This window comes from Periplaneta americana, chromosome 4 (genome assembly GCF_040183065.1).
Source record: "Periplaneta americana isolate PAMFEO1 chromosome 4, P.americana_PAMFEO1_priV1, whole genome shotgun sequence".
Lineage (NCBI taxonomy): Eukaryota > Metazoa > Arthropoda > Insecta > Blattodea > Blattidae > Periplaneta > Periplaneta americana.
This window is the reverse complement of record NC_091120.1, coordinates 69886658-69901866: the sequence shown is the minus strand read 5'-3', so window position 1 is coordinate 69901866 and position 15209 is coordinate 69886658. Positions and strand designations below refer to the sequence as shown.

At 35.4% G+C, this 15209-nt stretch overlaps 1 protein-coding gene across 1 annotated transcript; it reads left to right on the top strand.

Moving 5' to 3' along the window:
* Positions 1-8774: 8774 nt before the first annotated feature.
* On the top strand, positions 8775-13591 carry LOC138697881 (titin-like). The gene is made up of 2 exons (XM_069823466.1): positions 8775-8860; positions 12442-13591. Exons 1-2 carry the CDS (start codon positions 8849-8851, stop codon positions 13237-13239), a joined length of 810 nt encoding a protein of 269 aa, XP_069679567.1. The 5' UTR covers positions 8775-8848; the 3' UTR covers positions 13240-13591.
* Positions 13592-15209: the final 1618 nt, after the last annotated feature.

Below are 15209 nucleotides of genomic sequence, written 5' to 3'. Positions count from 1 at the left end.
CAATTCCACTGATTATCCAACTTCAAACCTTTGAGCTCAGTTGTATTGTAGGAAAATTAAGGACAATGGTGTGTACAAATTTGATGATACACTGGTTTTGTCAACATTAAGTGCTAGTTCATTTATTCATTAGATTTAAGACTATATTAGAATTGTTTTAACCTGATCATATTGTTTACTTTAGATAACACTTGTATCATCTGCAAATAATAATAGACTATTTTATTTTTTTACTTGGTTATTTAACGACGCTGTATGAACTGCAAGTTATTTAGCGTCGATGGACTAGGTGATAGCGACATGATGCCGAGAATTCGCCATGAATTACCTGACATTTGCCTTACGGTTGAGGACAACCTCGGAAGAAACCAACCAGATAATCAGCCTCAGCGGGAATCGAACCCGGGCCCGAGTGCAAATCCTGATCGGCAGGCTAGCGCCTTAGTTGATTGAGCTACGCCGGTAGCTTGCAAATAATATTACCTGAGATAAATTATTTTTGGTTGAGACTAAATCATTAATATAAACTAGGAACATTAAACGTCTACATTCAGAGGGAGTAACTATGAGTGAAGTTTTCCGAGAGTGTTGCGCATGAAATACTACGTTGTGAGATAAGTAATGTCGGTTTTTTAAGATGTGTTTTTCGTACGATTTTAATGATCTTTTTCAGTTGAGCAATGCAATTTACAGGACACTGTGGTTATTATTGCGTATTGTAAGCATGCAACAGATGTTATTGGTGGTACAAAAATTAATTAAAATGGAGCTGAAAAAGTTTATTCAAATTCAAATTCAAATTTATTCATAATTTACATTTGAAATGGCACATTTGAATAGATACCCGAAATGAGCATATGGTCGTGCTCGGGTACAGTCCAGTAGAGTCTACATAAATTTTACAGACATCAATAATAATGTTGATGATAGAAATAATAGTAACAATAATAACAATATTAATAATAATAATAATAATAATAATAATAATAATAATAGAATAACAGTGACGCAGATAATACAAAGATAGTAATTTTTAGTAGGTATTTTACGAACGCTTTATCAACATCTAAGGTTATTTAGCTTCTGAATGTGATGAAAGTGATAATGCCGGTGAAATGAGTCCTGGGTCTAGCACCGAAAGTTACCAAGCATTTGCTCATATTGGGTTGAGGGAAAAGCCCGGAAAAAACCTCAACCAGGTAACTTGCCCCGACCGGGAATCGAACCCGGGCCACCCGGTTTCGCGGCCAGACACACTGACCGTTACTCCACAGGTGTGGACAAAGGCAATGATACAAATTAGTTAATCAATTAATAATAATACAATAAAATATTAACAATAATAAAATAATAACTCTAAGAGTGATAAAATAAATATAAAAACCATTTAGAGAGAGTTAACACAACATGTAAGCAAATAATAACCGGAAGAAAAAAATAACGAACTAGAAGTCAACTAATAAGTTCCTTCTATCGCAGACGACAGCAACCGCCGTATTGATATTATGTTATGCATTATCGAAGGGGGGGGGGAGGGGGAGCGGAAGGTATACGCTCTAACGTTCTCTTCGAATCTTCTAACATACAACCATAGGGAATTAATGCTGAAAAACAAAATATCTACGAGTCAAACTGTTCATTATTACCAGGATAAATACAATAATAAAATTGAAATATATTAATCAAATTTCATTTATAGGGCTCCCCTTTGGTGCTAGAGGTATCACATCAAAATATTTTTGAATGGCGAGTGACAAGTACAATCAAGTGTATCTGTGGCGATGCTAAGAAAAATAATTTGTGTGGAAACATACACTGTTATTAATTAAGAAAATGATATGTTTATATTTAATAAAATCCTTCTAAAGCACTACTCGAACATAAAACTGCCACCGCGCCTCGAAGGATATGTGACTCGAGGGTGAAGGTGCCGTTAATGAGCGTGTAGTACAAGTTTGGTTCTAGCGTTTCAATAATTGAGAAGGAGGCATTAAATATTTATAACGTCCTGGAAAACCTAAGGTATGAAATGTTGAGAATACACTCAGAGTTTTGGAAGAAAATCCACAAAAATAAGTTCTCGTAGATTGTGAAAAGAACTTGGTGCTTGATGAGATACACTACAACACCAGATTAAACCCTTAGAAAGTTGTAGATCTGTACGTCATAAATTGATACACAAACAGGCTCAACACAGAGTGGATATCTTACAGTTAATCCTATGGATCATAGATTTGTCAGGAGAATGGTCACATGCGATGAAAAATGGTTACATTACCGCAAACCAGACACCTAAAACAGTGGCTCGATCCCCATCAGCCAACCAAATTCATCAAACAAAATAGATTCGGCTCCAAAGTAATATTATCTCTTTAATGTAATTTTGAAGATGTGATTCACTGAGGATCTCTTCCAAACGGACATGCAATCGATGCGGATTTTTATTCTCTACTAATGGAGAGAGTTCATAAGGTTCTGAGAAAGAGATACCGAACATTAGTTAATCGAAATAGAAATCTATTGATAAAATACAATACGAGACCCCATACAGCTCGAATAACCATGGGAATAATTGATTCTGTATAGTACATAGATAATTTAATTGTGGATGTGTAATGTGTATTTGTAATGTATTAATTAATTGTGGATTTGTAATGTACTTAAGCATAAGATTTATAATTGCTAGTTGATCATATATTGTGTAGAGTAGATAAGTTTTATTTATTTTAAATTTTGGATATGTAACATAAACATAGCATATAGTATTGCAAATATTGTATGCAATGGAACATGCTGTTTTAGCACAATAAAGAAAAAAAAAACCATGGGAATAATTCAGAATTTCGGAGAAACCGAACTGTTACCACACTTGACATATAACCTTGATCTTGCACCTTCAGATTACCATCTGTTTCGAACCATGGCCCACTTCCTACGCGGAAGAAATATCCAAAACTTAGAAGCCGTTGAAATAGGTATCACCGAATTTCTTCGCATCAGAAACTTGAAACTGGTTCCGTCACGGGATAAAAATAAACATCGCTACAAGGTAGCTCAAGACCATGAAAATTAGATTCATTTCTTGTTAGAACACACCGTAACTAAACTGTTGCTCCAAAACCGACAATACTTATGAGACAACATCTGTAATGTAATAATTTAAAAAAATAGCAGATAGCCTACTTATTTGAACAAAGCAAACTATGGAAATGAATTCTAAGTCGCCTCAATTTACTCTCTTACTCTTCGTCTTGCAGACGATGAAGACGTAAATGAAATTTGCTGCCCATTGTGGTCCCAAATGCCATCCTTGGGAGAAATATGGTATTGTGTTCAGAATTTCTTCTAATTTTGCATGTATTCTATGCCGGAATACTTTTTGGCACAGGCAGGAATATGAAGCGCCCTATTATTATAGGATTAGCGTTTTTTGACATAAATCCATTTGCTATCCTTGAATGAATCAAGGAATGGTCAGTAGATATATTTTAACAATTCAAGTCACTTTTAATAGGCATACAGACACTAAGGCCGGGTGCACACAGAATCAGACGCGACGCGGCGCGACGCGGCATTTTGTCTCATGGTACTTGTCTCCCATTGATTTCTTATGGTGCGATGCACACAGAATCAGACGCGGCGCGACGGTCGCGAGGAGACACAAGGAGACACGAAGAGACAAGATCGAATGACTGCTAGAAGTTCGTCGCGAGGAGACCGTCTGATAGCTGCAGTGTACTGCGCATGCGTTAGTAGTGGCTATGATTGCACGCTCTCATTATCTACAAAAAATACTATTGTTGTGTAGTGCACATTATTCATAATGGAGCTCGATGCGGATAAATTAGTTGATTTAGTACAGGAAAGATAAGTTCTGTACAATTTTTGAAACAATATCACGACAATAATGTGGTTTCTAAAAATATGTGAAAAATTGCAAATGAGATGAAAGCACCAGGTGAATAATAATTTATAATAATAACACTGCGTAACAAATGTTAAAATTTTTTTTTTTTTGCGCTAGGCATGTGATATACGTTTTCTATATAATTTGAGCCTCCGGAATACGAATATGACAATAAAAACAGTTGTTGGTTACGGTTTTTGAGAAATTTTGGAATTTATATCTATTCAAAATATTGTTTTATATAATGACAATAAGGCTAAATATTCATTGTTCAGAAGATTACAGCTTTCTTTTTCTGCATTTTCTTTTACACTGGGCATCAGGTACATCACGAGCTAAAGTCCAACAATAGTCTGCTAGCATACTGGTACTCCATTGTCCTTGGTATCTTTTTTCCATAGTTGAAATTTCTTGATAGAAGCGCTCATCATGCTCATCACTGAAATCGCACAATTCTCGGAAAAAAAAAAAGTCAAGATGTGAGTGAAGGAAGTGAATTTTCAGGGAAATTTTACAACCCCTAGTTCAATACGCCAACAGTACATTTTTCACTAGTTCTTCATAGTTCTCACTTCTACAGTTATCCAGAAAATTAATTCAACCTCCTTGAATGCAATTCAGACGGCTGTCTCTTTTCCTTCCAGCAAAGATTCGAAGTGATTGTCCATTATTTCTCTAATTTGTGGTCCATTGAGAACTCCCCCCTTTAGTTTTGAATCACTAATAGCAGGAAATGTTAAGGAATGCGCGCTGGTCCGAGTCCTCATGAGGGAAGAAATTTTCTCATGAAATTTCGGCCAGTTTATGGGACCGGTGCCCACCTAGCATCGTAATGCACTTGGGGAGCTACGATAGGTAGCGAAAGCCGGTTGCGAAAGCCAGATATAACGACTGGGGAGATCATCGTACTAACCACACCATACCTCCATTCTAGTTGGATGATCGTCCACCTTTGTTTTGGCATGTGGACGTGAGGCCAGCAGCCGGCTGGTCGGTCTGGGCACTTCACGGGGTGTAGCGCCACGGATTATTAACAGCAGGAAATTTTCCTGGATATTTTAAAATGCTTCAGTTTTATAATTTATCCCTTTAACAAAATTCTTCATTAACCCTAACTTATTGTGTAAAAGGGGTAAAATTACTTCGCTTTGAGGTACAAGGGGTTGATGTATAATATTTTTCTTCTTTGGCTCTAGTGATTGTCGTTTTATTTTATAATGCTTATCTCGAGCGCGAGTCCACACCTGTGGAGTAACGGTCAGCGCGTCTAGCCGCGAAACCAGGTGGCACGGGTTCGAATCCCGGTTGGGGCAAGTTACCTGGTTGAGGTTTCTTCCGGGGGTTTTCCCTCAACCAATACGAGCAAATGTTGGGTAACTTTCGGTGCTGGACCCCGGACTCATTTCACCGGCATTATCACCTTCATTTCATTCAGACGCTAAATAACTTAGATGGTGGAAAAGCGTCGTAAAATAAGCCAATAAAATAAAATAAAATAAAAATAAAATGTCTGGAGCGCGACTGTCCAATTCGTACAGAAAGCAGCAAAATTTTGTGTAACCTAATTGCATTCCAAAAAGCAATGCTACAACCTTCAAATCCGCACATATAAACCATTCGTACTTTGAATATTATCATTAAAGCACACTTTAAAGAAATAGCCTACACGTCCTACACAGAATACTAACACCACAGAAATATCCTGGTAAACTGAAGCGTTTTCATACGGCGAACCTGTTTCTTCCCCTCCAAATGGAACCGAAAAGGCCAATAAAACAATTTCCGCTTCTAGATGTGGTTTTTTACATGGTGGTATATTGCAAAATATAAACTACAGTAATGTAATTAAGCTCACCGTGAAAGAAATGCACATCTCAAGTAAAATCAGGTAAACTCAAGTGAATTTATGCCGCGAACCTGTTTCACTCCCTCGAAATAGACTCGTAGAAGGGCAATAAAATAATTTTCCTTTCTACAAGTGCTTCTAACATGGTGCCCTACATATACTACATTTGTTTTCACATAATGGGTCTTCACATTTATAAAACAAAATAGTTACACACGAAATACGGTGATTTTTAAATAAGACGCATAGAAAATTAATTATATTGTGCATCTCGAAAACCCGAAGTGATGGAACATTTTGCTTGTTATTTTTTAATTCAGAAGGTCGAAATTATTAATAATTTGTTAGTTTTATGTCTGGCGCAAAATGACTGTTGACTAGTGTAATTTGTAGTTAGCCTAATTCTCTGCTCTAAACTATCACTCATTATTGATTTAATATATTATTTTTCTTTATTGTGAGTCGTGAAGTAGTCATAACATAAAAAAATGACGTTTGTGCAGTACATTTTAATTTTAAGACTCTTTCAATCGTATAGATTTTTAGGAGCTTGCGTTCTTAGGAAATAATAAGCAAATACAATAGAATTTTTCATATAGACAGTCCTCTTTTATTGACGCCATTATCTAGCCTAGGCCCGTTTCCCAATCCCACAGCCAGCAAATCAGTTGTCGCGAGCAGACAGTTTTAAGCTGTCGCGAGGCGTTGTAAAGCAAAACGTAGCGTCGCGCCGCGCCGCGTCGCGTCGCGTCTGATTCTGTGTGCACCCGGCCTAAGACTTTCTTAAGTACAATAATACTAGAAATGGTAAAGATAAAAGTCTAGATATAACTATTTTATTTTTGGAATTTGTGAAAAATAATTAATTTCATTAAATCTACGTACTTAAACCAAACAATTTATAAATGATATTAAATATATTGGATTATTGATTTTGATATTGCAGAGAATATATTTTGTGTGTACTCGAGAACATTATAGTTCGTCTTTCTATTTGCGTGAATTTAAATGTTTCCTTTTAAGTTACCTAGTCTTCTAAATAATACGATGAAAGAGTAATGGAACGGATTTAAGACGGCGCTTATTCTGTCGGATCCCGGCCAAATAGTCACTCATGTGTGGACTTCAGTCCTACGTTCATAGACATCTATGACGTAGTGCAGAGGGCGGCCACTAGAGGGAACCCAAGAGTTGGAACTTAAACTGAGACGATTCTGTCCTACACCGGGATGGGTATCCGGTGCTGCTTAGTGGATAAAGCATCAGCACGTAGAGCTGAAAACCCGGGTTCAAATCCCGGTGCCGGAGAGAATTTTTCTCCGTTCCATTACTCTTTCATCGTATTATGACGCAGAATATCTGCATGGAAATATCATACCTCGGTACATTAAAATAATATATATTCTAAATAATAGCTTAAAAATTGAATTGTAAACGGTAATATCTAGATAGTATTTTTACAAAGACACAAAACATTATTATATAAAACATCAGGTGGTATATTTATTCCGTCCATTTCCTCTGATGTTCCATTTATCTTTCCTCTAAGACCATGAAGTGGAGAAGGAGAAGAACACATCTAATAAAACTTCATTTAACATTTCGTTAATTGATTAGTTAATTAATTAATTCATGAGCTCATTCATAGTTGTGCCATAAGTGAGAAACATATATAATGCAGAATATCTCCTTAATAAATTTTTAGTAATGTAAGAGTTGATAAAATTACTGTCAAAATAATACCACCATCATCATCACTTTGTAAATTATTAACACATTTTTTGAGGGACGCATTAAGCATTTTGTAACCTGAATGGAGCATTAGTGCAATCTATGGCGCTCAATATTATCATTATTATTGTTATATGTTATTATAATTACATTATTATTACAGTTTATATAATCTCTAAATTTTTTAATCTGTATATTTTCCTAAACGATAAGGTAAACAAGCTTTCATTAGAATATAGTTTTAATCTAAATATTATTATTATTATTATTATTATTAATATTATTATTAATTTATTAATTTATTTACCAGAGCTTCCTCAAATTATTATTATTATTATTATTATTATTATTATTATTATTATTATTAAAATAATCATCACCGTAAAATCTTTGTAAATTTTCTATGTTAAATATTTTCGTGAGAAACATTTATATTATTTCAAACCGGACTACTACTGCTACTACTACTGTTACTACTACTACTGCTACTACTGTTACTATTACTGCTGCTGCTACTACTTCTACAACTACTACTACTATTACTACTGCTACTGCTGCTACTAGTGCTATTTCTGCTACTACTACTGCTAATACTACTATTACTACTACTACTATTACTACTACTGCTACTACTGCTACTACTACTGCTACTACTACTACTACTGCTACTGCTGCTGCTGCTGCTGCTGCTACTACTACTACTACTACTACTACTACTACTACTACTACTACTACTACTACTACTACTGCTCCCACAGATGTTTGTTTCGCAGTATTGAATTCAACCTCTCCATCTTATTTATTTTCGCTCATGTTTATCTTACATGTTGAACAGCCTCACCTTTGACCGTTTTTAATAAATCCCTGTTGACGCCCACTTAATGTTTGATCGTTCTATTGTCCTCTACATTCTAATGACGAATAATTTAATTAATTTTATTATTACTAGTTTATTGTAATACATTTGAAATATATTTTAAGGAAATATGTAATGTGAAGTTTCCATCCCATGTACGCTATATTTAAGTTGCACTGCATTACAACTGCCCCTACGTACGATGGTGAGGTTATATGTCGTTTTCATGTAAGGATTCTGCGTCGTGAACGACCGGCAGTTGAGTATTCCCACTGCGTGTCCATCAAAAGCTTAAGACATATCATGAGGATTCATTTTAAAACATGTATTGCTTTCTCAGTACTGGAATAGACACGCAAGGCGATCCAGTTTCGTGTGACTGAGTGAGTGTCTGGCGACATGGATGGGCACAACTCACCTACATGAAAGCTCTTCGCCCTTATATAAGACAATCACAGCAGCTCTGAAGCATCAGAGTGATCACAGCTGCATCTTCACACAAGGCGACATGAAGCTCTTCGTAAGTACAATGTTAGCTGAAAGCTCCTACTCACAACGGAATGTTGCGTATCGAATAATGTGGCAAGTTATTTGAGTTAAACATATACAAAGCTATAGAGTTTCAAGATTGTATTAAAACGTATTCATGTTACGAATAAGTGTAGTTGGTTAACCTTCTGAAAAAAGTGGGATAAGATGGTACCTGGTTTGCAAACTGTACTACACATTCATTAATATCGGTCTCGTAATATCTGCCCACTGGATCTAGGATTTTATTGCAATTGCCTAGTTTTTTCCAACATTAATATTTTCAATGAAACGTGGACATATATTTATAAAATATTATAGTATTTAAGAGAGGATTATTCTAATTTCAGTAAATCTGAAACACAAAACACACAACCGAGCGAGTTGGCTCAGACGGTAGTGCAGTGATGTCAAAGCAAGCGCATTTTTCTGACCTTGACGTTGTGCGCGGGAATTAGGCGCTAGGTATGGAAGGAGGAAGGATTATGTATATGAATAAGCAGTCCGTTAGATTAAGAAAACACTGGTGCAAAAACTTCGAACAGAATGTAAAATTTTATGTCGTTATTTTTATATGGCTTCTTTCTCTATGATATTTTCTATATTGTCTGTAAAACAAAAGTACTAACACCAATTTCTTAATAGTGTAGTTGTGTTTTAAACGTTAAAATATAATAATGAGTTAAGAATAAATATTCACATAAATTCCATAATAGTACAACTATAACCTACTGTACTGAGAGAATGAAACATATCATTTATAAAGAAAACTATGTCCCAAAGAAAGAGATTGAGTGTGACATGGTAAACTGGAATTGATATTGATGGCATCTTTAGCCTTATAAAAGAAGTAATCAATAAACTAATCAAAACAATATTATATTACAAAACAAAGTTACGTAGGTGCTGTATTATATATGTTTAACTGTAACTAATATTACATAATAAAATTCTTATCGCATTATGCTTTTAAGGTGATATTTGTGCGTAACTTCCTTATATCAGAATATTAAATTATTTTTTCGAAATCTGCTGAAGCTATAGAGCTGACATTTTTACAACACATGGGCACATATCTTTTGTTTATGATGTATCAGTAGTTGTTTTATTAATTCATTTCCTAACAAACATTTTCCATGCCAATATTTTCAAAATTTGTAATATACTGTCTTTAGTAATACGTATTTACGACATATTAGATTTACGAAAATATTATTTCAGTACCTGTAAGGCTACTAAATAAACATATCTGAAAATTTCACTTGTCTATAAAAAGTTAAGAAAATATTCCTTTTGAATAAAAAAAGCAAACTTATGAAAAATGAGCATTAAAATTAAAACTTACATTCTTATAATGCACTTATACTTTTTATACAAATATAAAAATTAATATGGATACAGTTTTAATCAATTCTATTCCCTTCATCCTTTCAATTAGTGCTGGCCATCCCTGTGTATAACTCGACCAAGGGCCATATACTACCTCTTTCGTCTGTCTCTTTGCTTTCTGGTGTAAAGCGTTCGGGCCCTCCTGAGCTCTGAAGGGCGCGCTAGCGCCTATGGGCATCATTTGACATGACTGCGGTAGTGTTTGAGATTCGCATTCTGGAGGTCCCGGGTTCAAACCCCGTGGCGAACCAATTTAACTGGAGTTTTTTTTATGGTTTCCATCGGTCACAAAAGCAAATATCGGATTGGAAATTTGCATGTCATGATTCATCACCGCCTCAGTTACCAATACCAAAATACTAATCAAAATCTGTTATCAGTTACATGAACACAAAGCCATCTACAATACACAATAGAAACAGAAACTCAACAATAGTGAAAATGACCTATTCCTGAAGATTCTAAACACCACAGATGTTAAAGTGTGTATAAATGAACCAAAAGAAAAGACCTACAAGTTTACTTCCCTCCCGGAGGAAGTCAAACTAAGGGTGTCACTGCCTTTCAAAATCGACTCAGTAATCTAGTGTTTGGGATAAAAATATAGATTTATGAGTTATGAGCATTTGAATGAAGTCATGGATCGGGAAGTTGTCACCGATGACATTGAAATTGAAAGTATAAGTTTAGCCATGCCTTCTTAAGTTCAGTTTGTGTAGAACTGTAGAGCGTTATTTTTCATAATTGATTAAATAGCGATCTTACTCGTGTTAATTGTGTAAGCATGTGCGGCTTACAGCTGTTTCGGTGTTTCATCAAACCATCCTCAGAGCCCACTAGATCTCGGCGTCATCTCGAACTTCGCTGGCTCTGAGGATGGTGCGATAGAACACCGAAACAGCTGTAAGCCGCACATGCTTACACAATTAACACGAGTAAGATTGCAATTTAATTAATTATTTATATTCAAGTGTTAAAAGTAGTGTTCGAAAGATTCAACATGGATTATTTTTCAGCTTAAAATGATATTAACTTACAAAATACAAAACTTGATAGTGAAAATTTTGGAGATTATTTTTATGAATTACAAAATAATTTATGAATGAAATTGTCTTTTTTATACTGTAAACCTTGTTCACTAGAATTTCGCTCAATATTTTGATATACATTAATTAATAGTATTGCGCCCTTATGATTTGGTGCTTTAATGAATAATTTAATCTCAATAAATGCATTAATCTATTGACTTATTGTTTTATCAGTTGTTTAAATTCGACAAAGTAATGTCAGTTTGTTTCAAACCATAATTTCTAGCTTTTTAATTTTTAAGGAATGATATTTATCGGGTGAATTTGTAACATTTATTAGTGTTTTTATTTTGGTTTAAAAAGTTAAAAAATAATGTTTGCTCAAGCTTGTGGGTATATATTCTGATTAATGTTCACATTCACAATTACAATCTTGACATTGCAAGTTTGTGACCAGTAAATATTTGTGATTGTCAGACCTTAAATCATATGTATAAATGTCTAATATAGTCTTCTAAAAATAATAAAATACCCACTTGGAACATTGCAACAAGCTTTAAAACTTTGGTTTTTTATGAACATAATCTAAAATTTTACAGTTTTTATTACAACAAATAAGAAAATTATTAAACTCTAAAATTAATTAATTAAACTACAATTCTAGTTGTATTGCATTTCTGGTGGTCCACCAGAGTAAATAAACAAATAAATAAATAAATAAATAAATAAATAAATAAATAAATAAATAAATCACTTAATCAACATTTTAAATATAAGTTTGGCAGAGATGTAATATACACATAAGTAAATGATAAAAATTATAATTTTAACTTATCGGAATAACAAAATGACTATTAAAATATTGATAAATTCAGCCTCTCTGTTGTGCTTTAAGCTGTTTCTATAAGCCCGAAGGAGAGTAGAAAGGGATATAACTATTGTAACATATGCAATTTTCGTCTCCTTGCAAGAGTTCTTTGGAAATAATTTAAGCTATAAGTTCCTACGGCACATGCAGATCTACTGAATGAAATCAGTAATTTTGAAGGCGTATAGCGGCAAATATTACGAGTTTATGATATAGTAAACTTATTTGAACCAAAATTACTGAAGAGCACTGACAGGGAAACTTGAAATTTGTTATTTTTTTCTACAGATTTGCGTAATTCTTGTTGCAACTTCACCAGTCCTCAGCATCATCGTCGACTCTGGCAGCAAAGAGGGAGATACCGGACTCGATGACTTCAGCTCCGGACACGAAACCTTGAGTTTCGATGACGACTCGTTGGGAGAGACGCACAAAGAGGAGAAAGTGAAGGCAGTCACAATCACAAAAGAAGTCAAGGTCCCCGTTCCTGAACCCTTCCCTGTGGAGGTGGTCAAGAAGGTGCCCTACCCAGTGAAGGTACCATACGAGGTCAAGGTGGAGAAGCCGTACCCTGTGGAGGTGCCTAAACCGTTTCCAGTGTTCGTTGAGAAGAAAGTTCCTGTTGCCGTGGAGAAGAAAGTCCCGTTTCCAGTAAAGGTTGAAGTGAAAGTTCCAGTGCCCGTCCATCATACCGTCCACGTCCCTAAGCCTTACCCAGTGAAGGTTCTCATCCCTAAGCCGTACCTTGTCAAAGTTCCCGTCGTCATCGAGAAGAAAGTACCAGTGTTTGTAAAGGATCATCATGAGAGCTCTGGAATTTCTGGCGCTCAAAGTTTTAGAAGCTCTAGAAGTCATAGCTTTGGAAGTTCTGGAAGCCACAGCTTTGGTAGTTCTGGAAGCCACAGCTTTGGTGGTTCTGGAAGCCACAGCTTTGGTAGTTCTGGAAGCCACAGCTTTGGTGGTTCTGGAAGCCACAGCTTTGGTAGTTCTGGAAGCCACAGCTTTGGCAGTTCTGGAAGTCATAGCTTTGGCAGTTTTGGAAGCCACGGCGGACATAGTTTTGATTTCGGAGACCATGATGACTGAACGCTTATTATTGACGACGAATCAAGGTACATGGTTAGTTGACAGAGGGAGTGATCGTATTCGGTGTCCGATTTGCTGTTTTCATCATAACCATCAACGTGAGGTGTGATCACTTTTATTCTCGCTATCATACTCCTCATTATCATCGTTAACTCATATCGCGATATCTCATCGCCATTATCACAACCATCACCACTATCATCATCATCATCATTATCATCATAATCATATCATCATGTAAATGCATTTATTCATACATTCATAAGCTTATCGCACATGTTAAATGTTTTTGTTCACTGTTTTGTATTCTAATCGACATGAATTTGTTACATATTATTTGCTATTAAACATTTGTGACCTAAGTTTGTGTACGCAGTGTTTATTTCATAATATTAATATTCATATATTTATTTTTACATCATGCTTACAGGTTATGGCTCGCCACCACTTTCTGCATTTTATAATAGAGAATTTAAATGGGTCTTAGTGTGACAAGATAAATTTTTGAGTGCAAGCACTGTATTTTAATGAGAGACGTACCGAGTTACAGACTGTGAGCAATACGTAGATTTCGAAAAATCTAGTTCATAACGACATGCAGGTCGTTCTCGGTGGTACAGTGAGGTTCGCGGGATTTTTAAGAGCGAAAAAAATAATTTGTATATTTTCCTTCTGAACCGAATTTAAGCTGGGGTTCTTTGTTTTTCATTTACGAAACGTAAAAGAATGAAAGGATTACAAGAAAAGTATACAGGTCATCTTTGCCGATCACGTCAAAATTTGGGTTGTCTTATTGGAGCCTTGCAACCGTGAGTTTGGACTCTTCCATCTACAGTCCACACTGTAATATCTGACTGTCAGCCATAGAAAACGACTTTTAAAAACTGTGACTTCGGCAGTTTTCTTGATTACGTATGAATTACAGTTGATATTACATATTTCGGGCCGTTGCAACGTGTTGAGAGGCCAACATTGAGTATAGATATCTATGTGTGATAAAATTTCACTCCCTTTCACTTGTAGGGTAAGATCACTAGTTCTGAATCTACCTAAGCATACAGGCCGATTGCGGAGATAGGAATGACAGGGAGTAACGATAAACCTACAATTTATTAATTGACCTTTCTACAATATTTTAAGGTCGTTTACATTTACAACAATTTCAATATATATTTTTCTTGAAAAAAAAAAAGTAGCATTTGATCCACAACTAATCTCCCGGCACTAGCTGAGGATCAGCTAACGAAAAACATTTCCCTTTTATATTTTAATACAGAATAGCACAAGGATCATATAAATGTAAAACGCATGACACAGATGAGATAAGCAATGTGATCCGCAACTAGTGACCGGGACTAAATTGAGGATCAAATTCTGGAAATTTTTTCCATGATGATACGTCTTCAAATTATTAATGCAAACTGAAGGAAAATACATTTTGCTTTGTAGAGAGCAAAATTACGTAGATGTTTGAAACAATTTACATAAAAATTAGAGTGACGGAATTGAACTGTGTAGTTCATTGTTGACTACTGTTTACATTTGACGTATAGAAACATTTTTGGTCAAGCTTTATTTGACAAATTTTGGCAGGTTTGATGGTACCACAAATTGAACCTTTTACATTGCATCCAAATTGTTTTTTTCTGCTTTTCTTCTTTTTTCTTTTGTGGGCTCTTCCACTCTTCAGCGGTTGCCCTGAATTCCCTTCTGCCATCCTTCTCGATCCCGCCAATCCTCCTCCTGCATATGTCAGTCCTTCATCATTTGCATGACACCGGCTTTCCATGTTTTTCTTGGTCTCGCACGCTTCCTCCTTCCCCGAGGTGACCATTCCAGAATAATCTTTGGCCATCTTCCTTCTTTCATCCTTTTTACGTGGCCATACCATTGAAGAGTTCGTTTTTTGATTCTTTCAATTACCGACTCTTCCATCTCCATCATTTGCCTCACATCCTCATTTCTTCTCC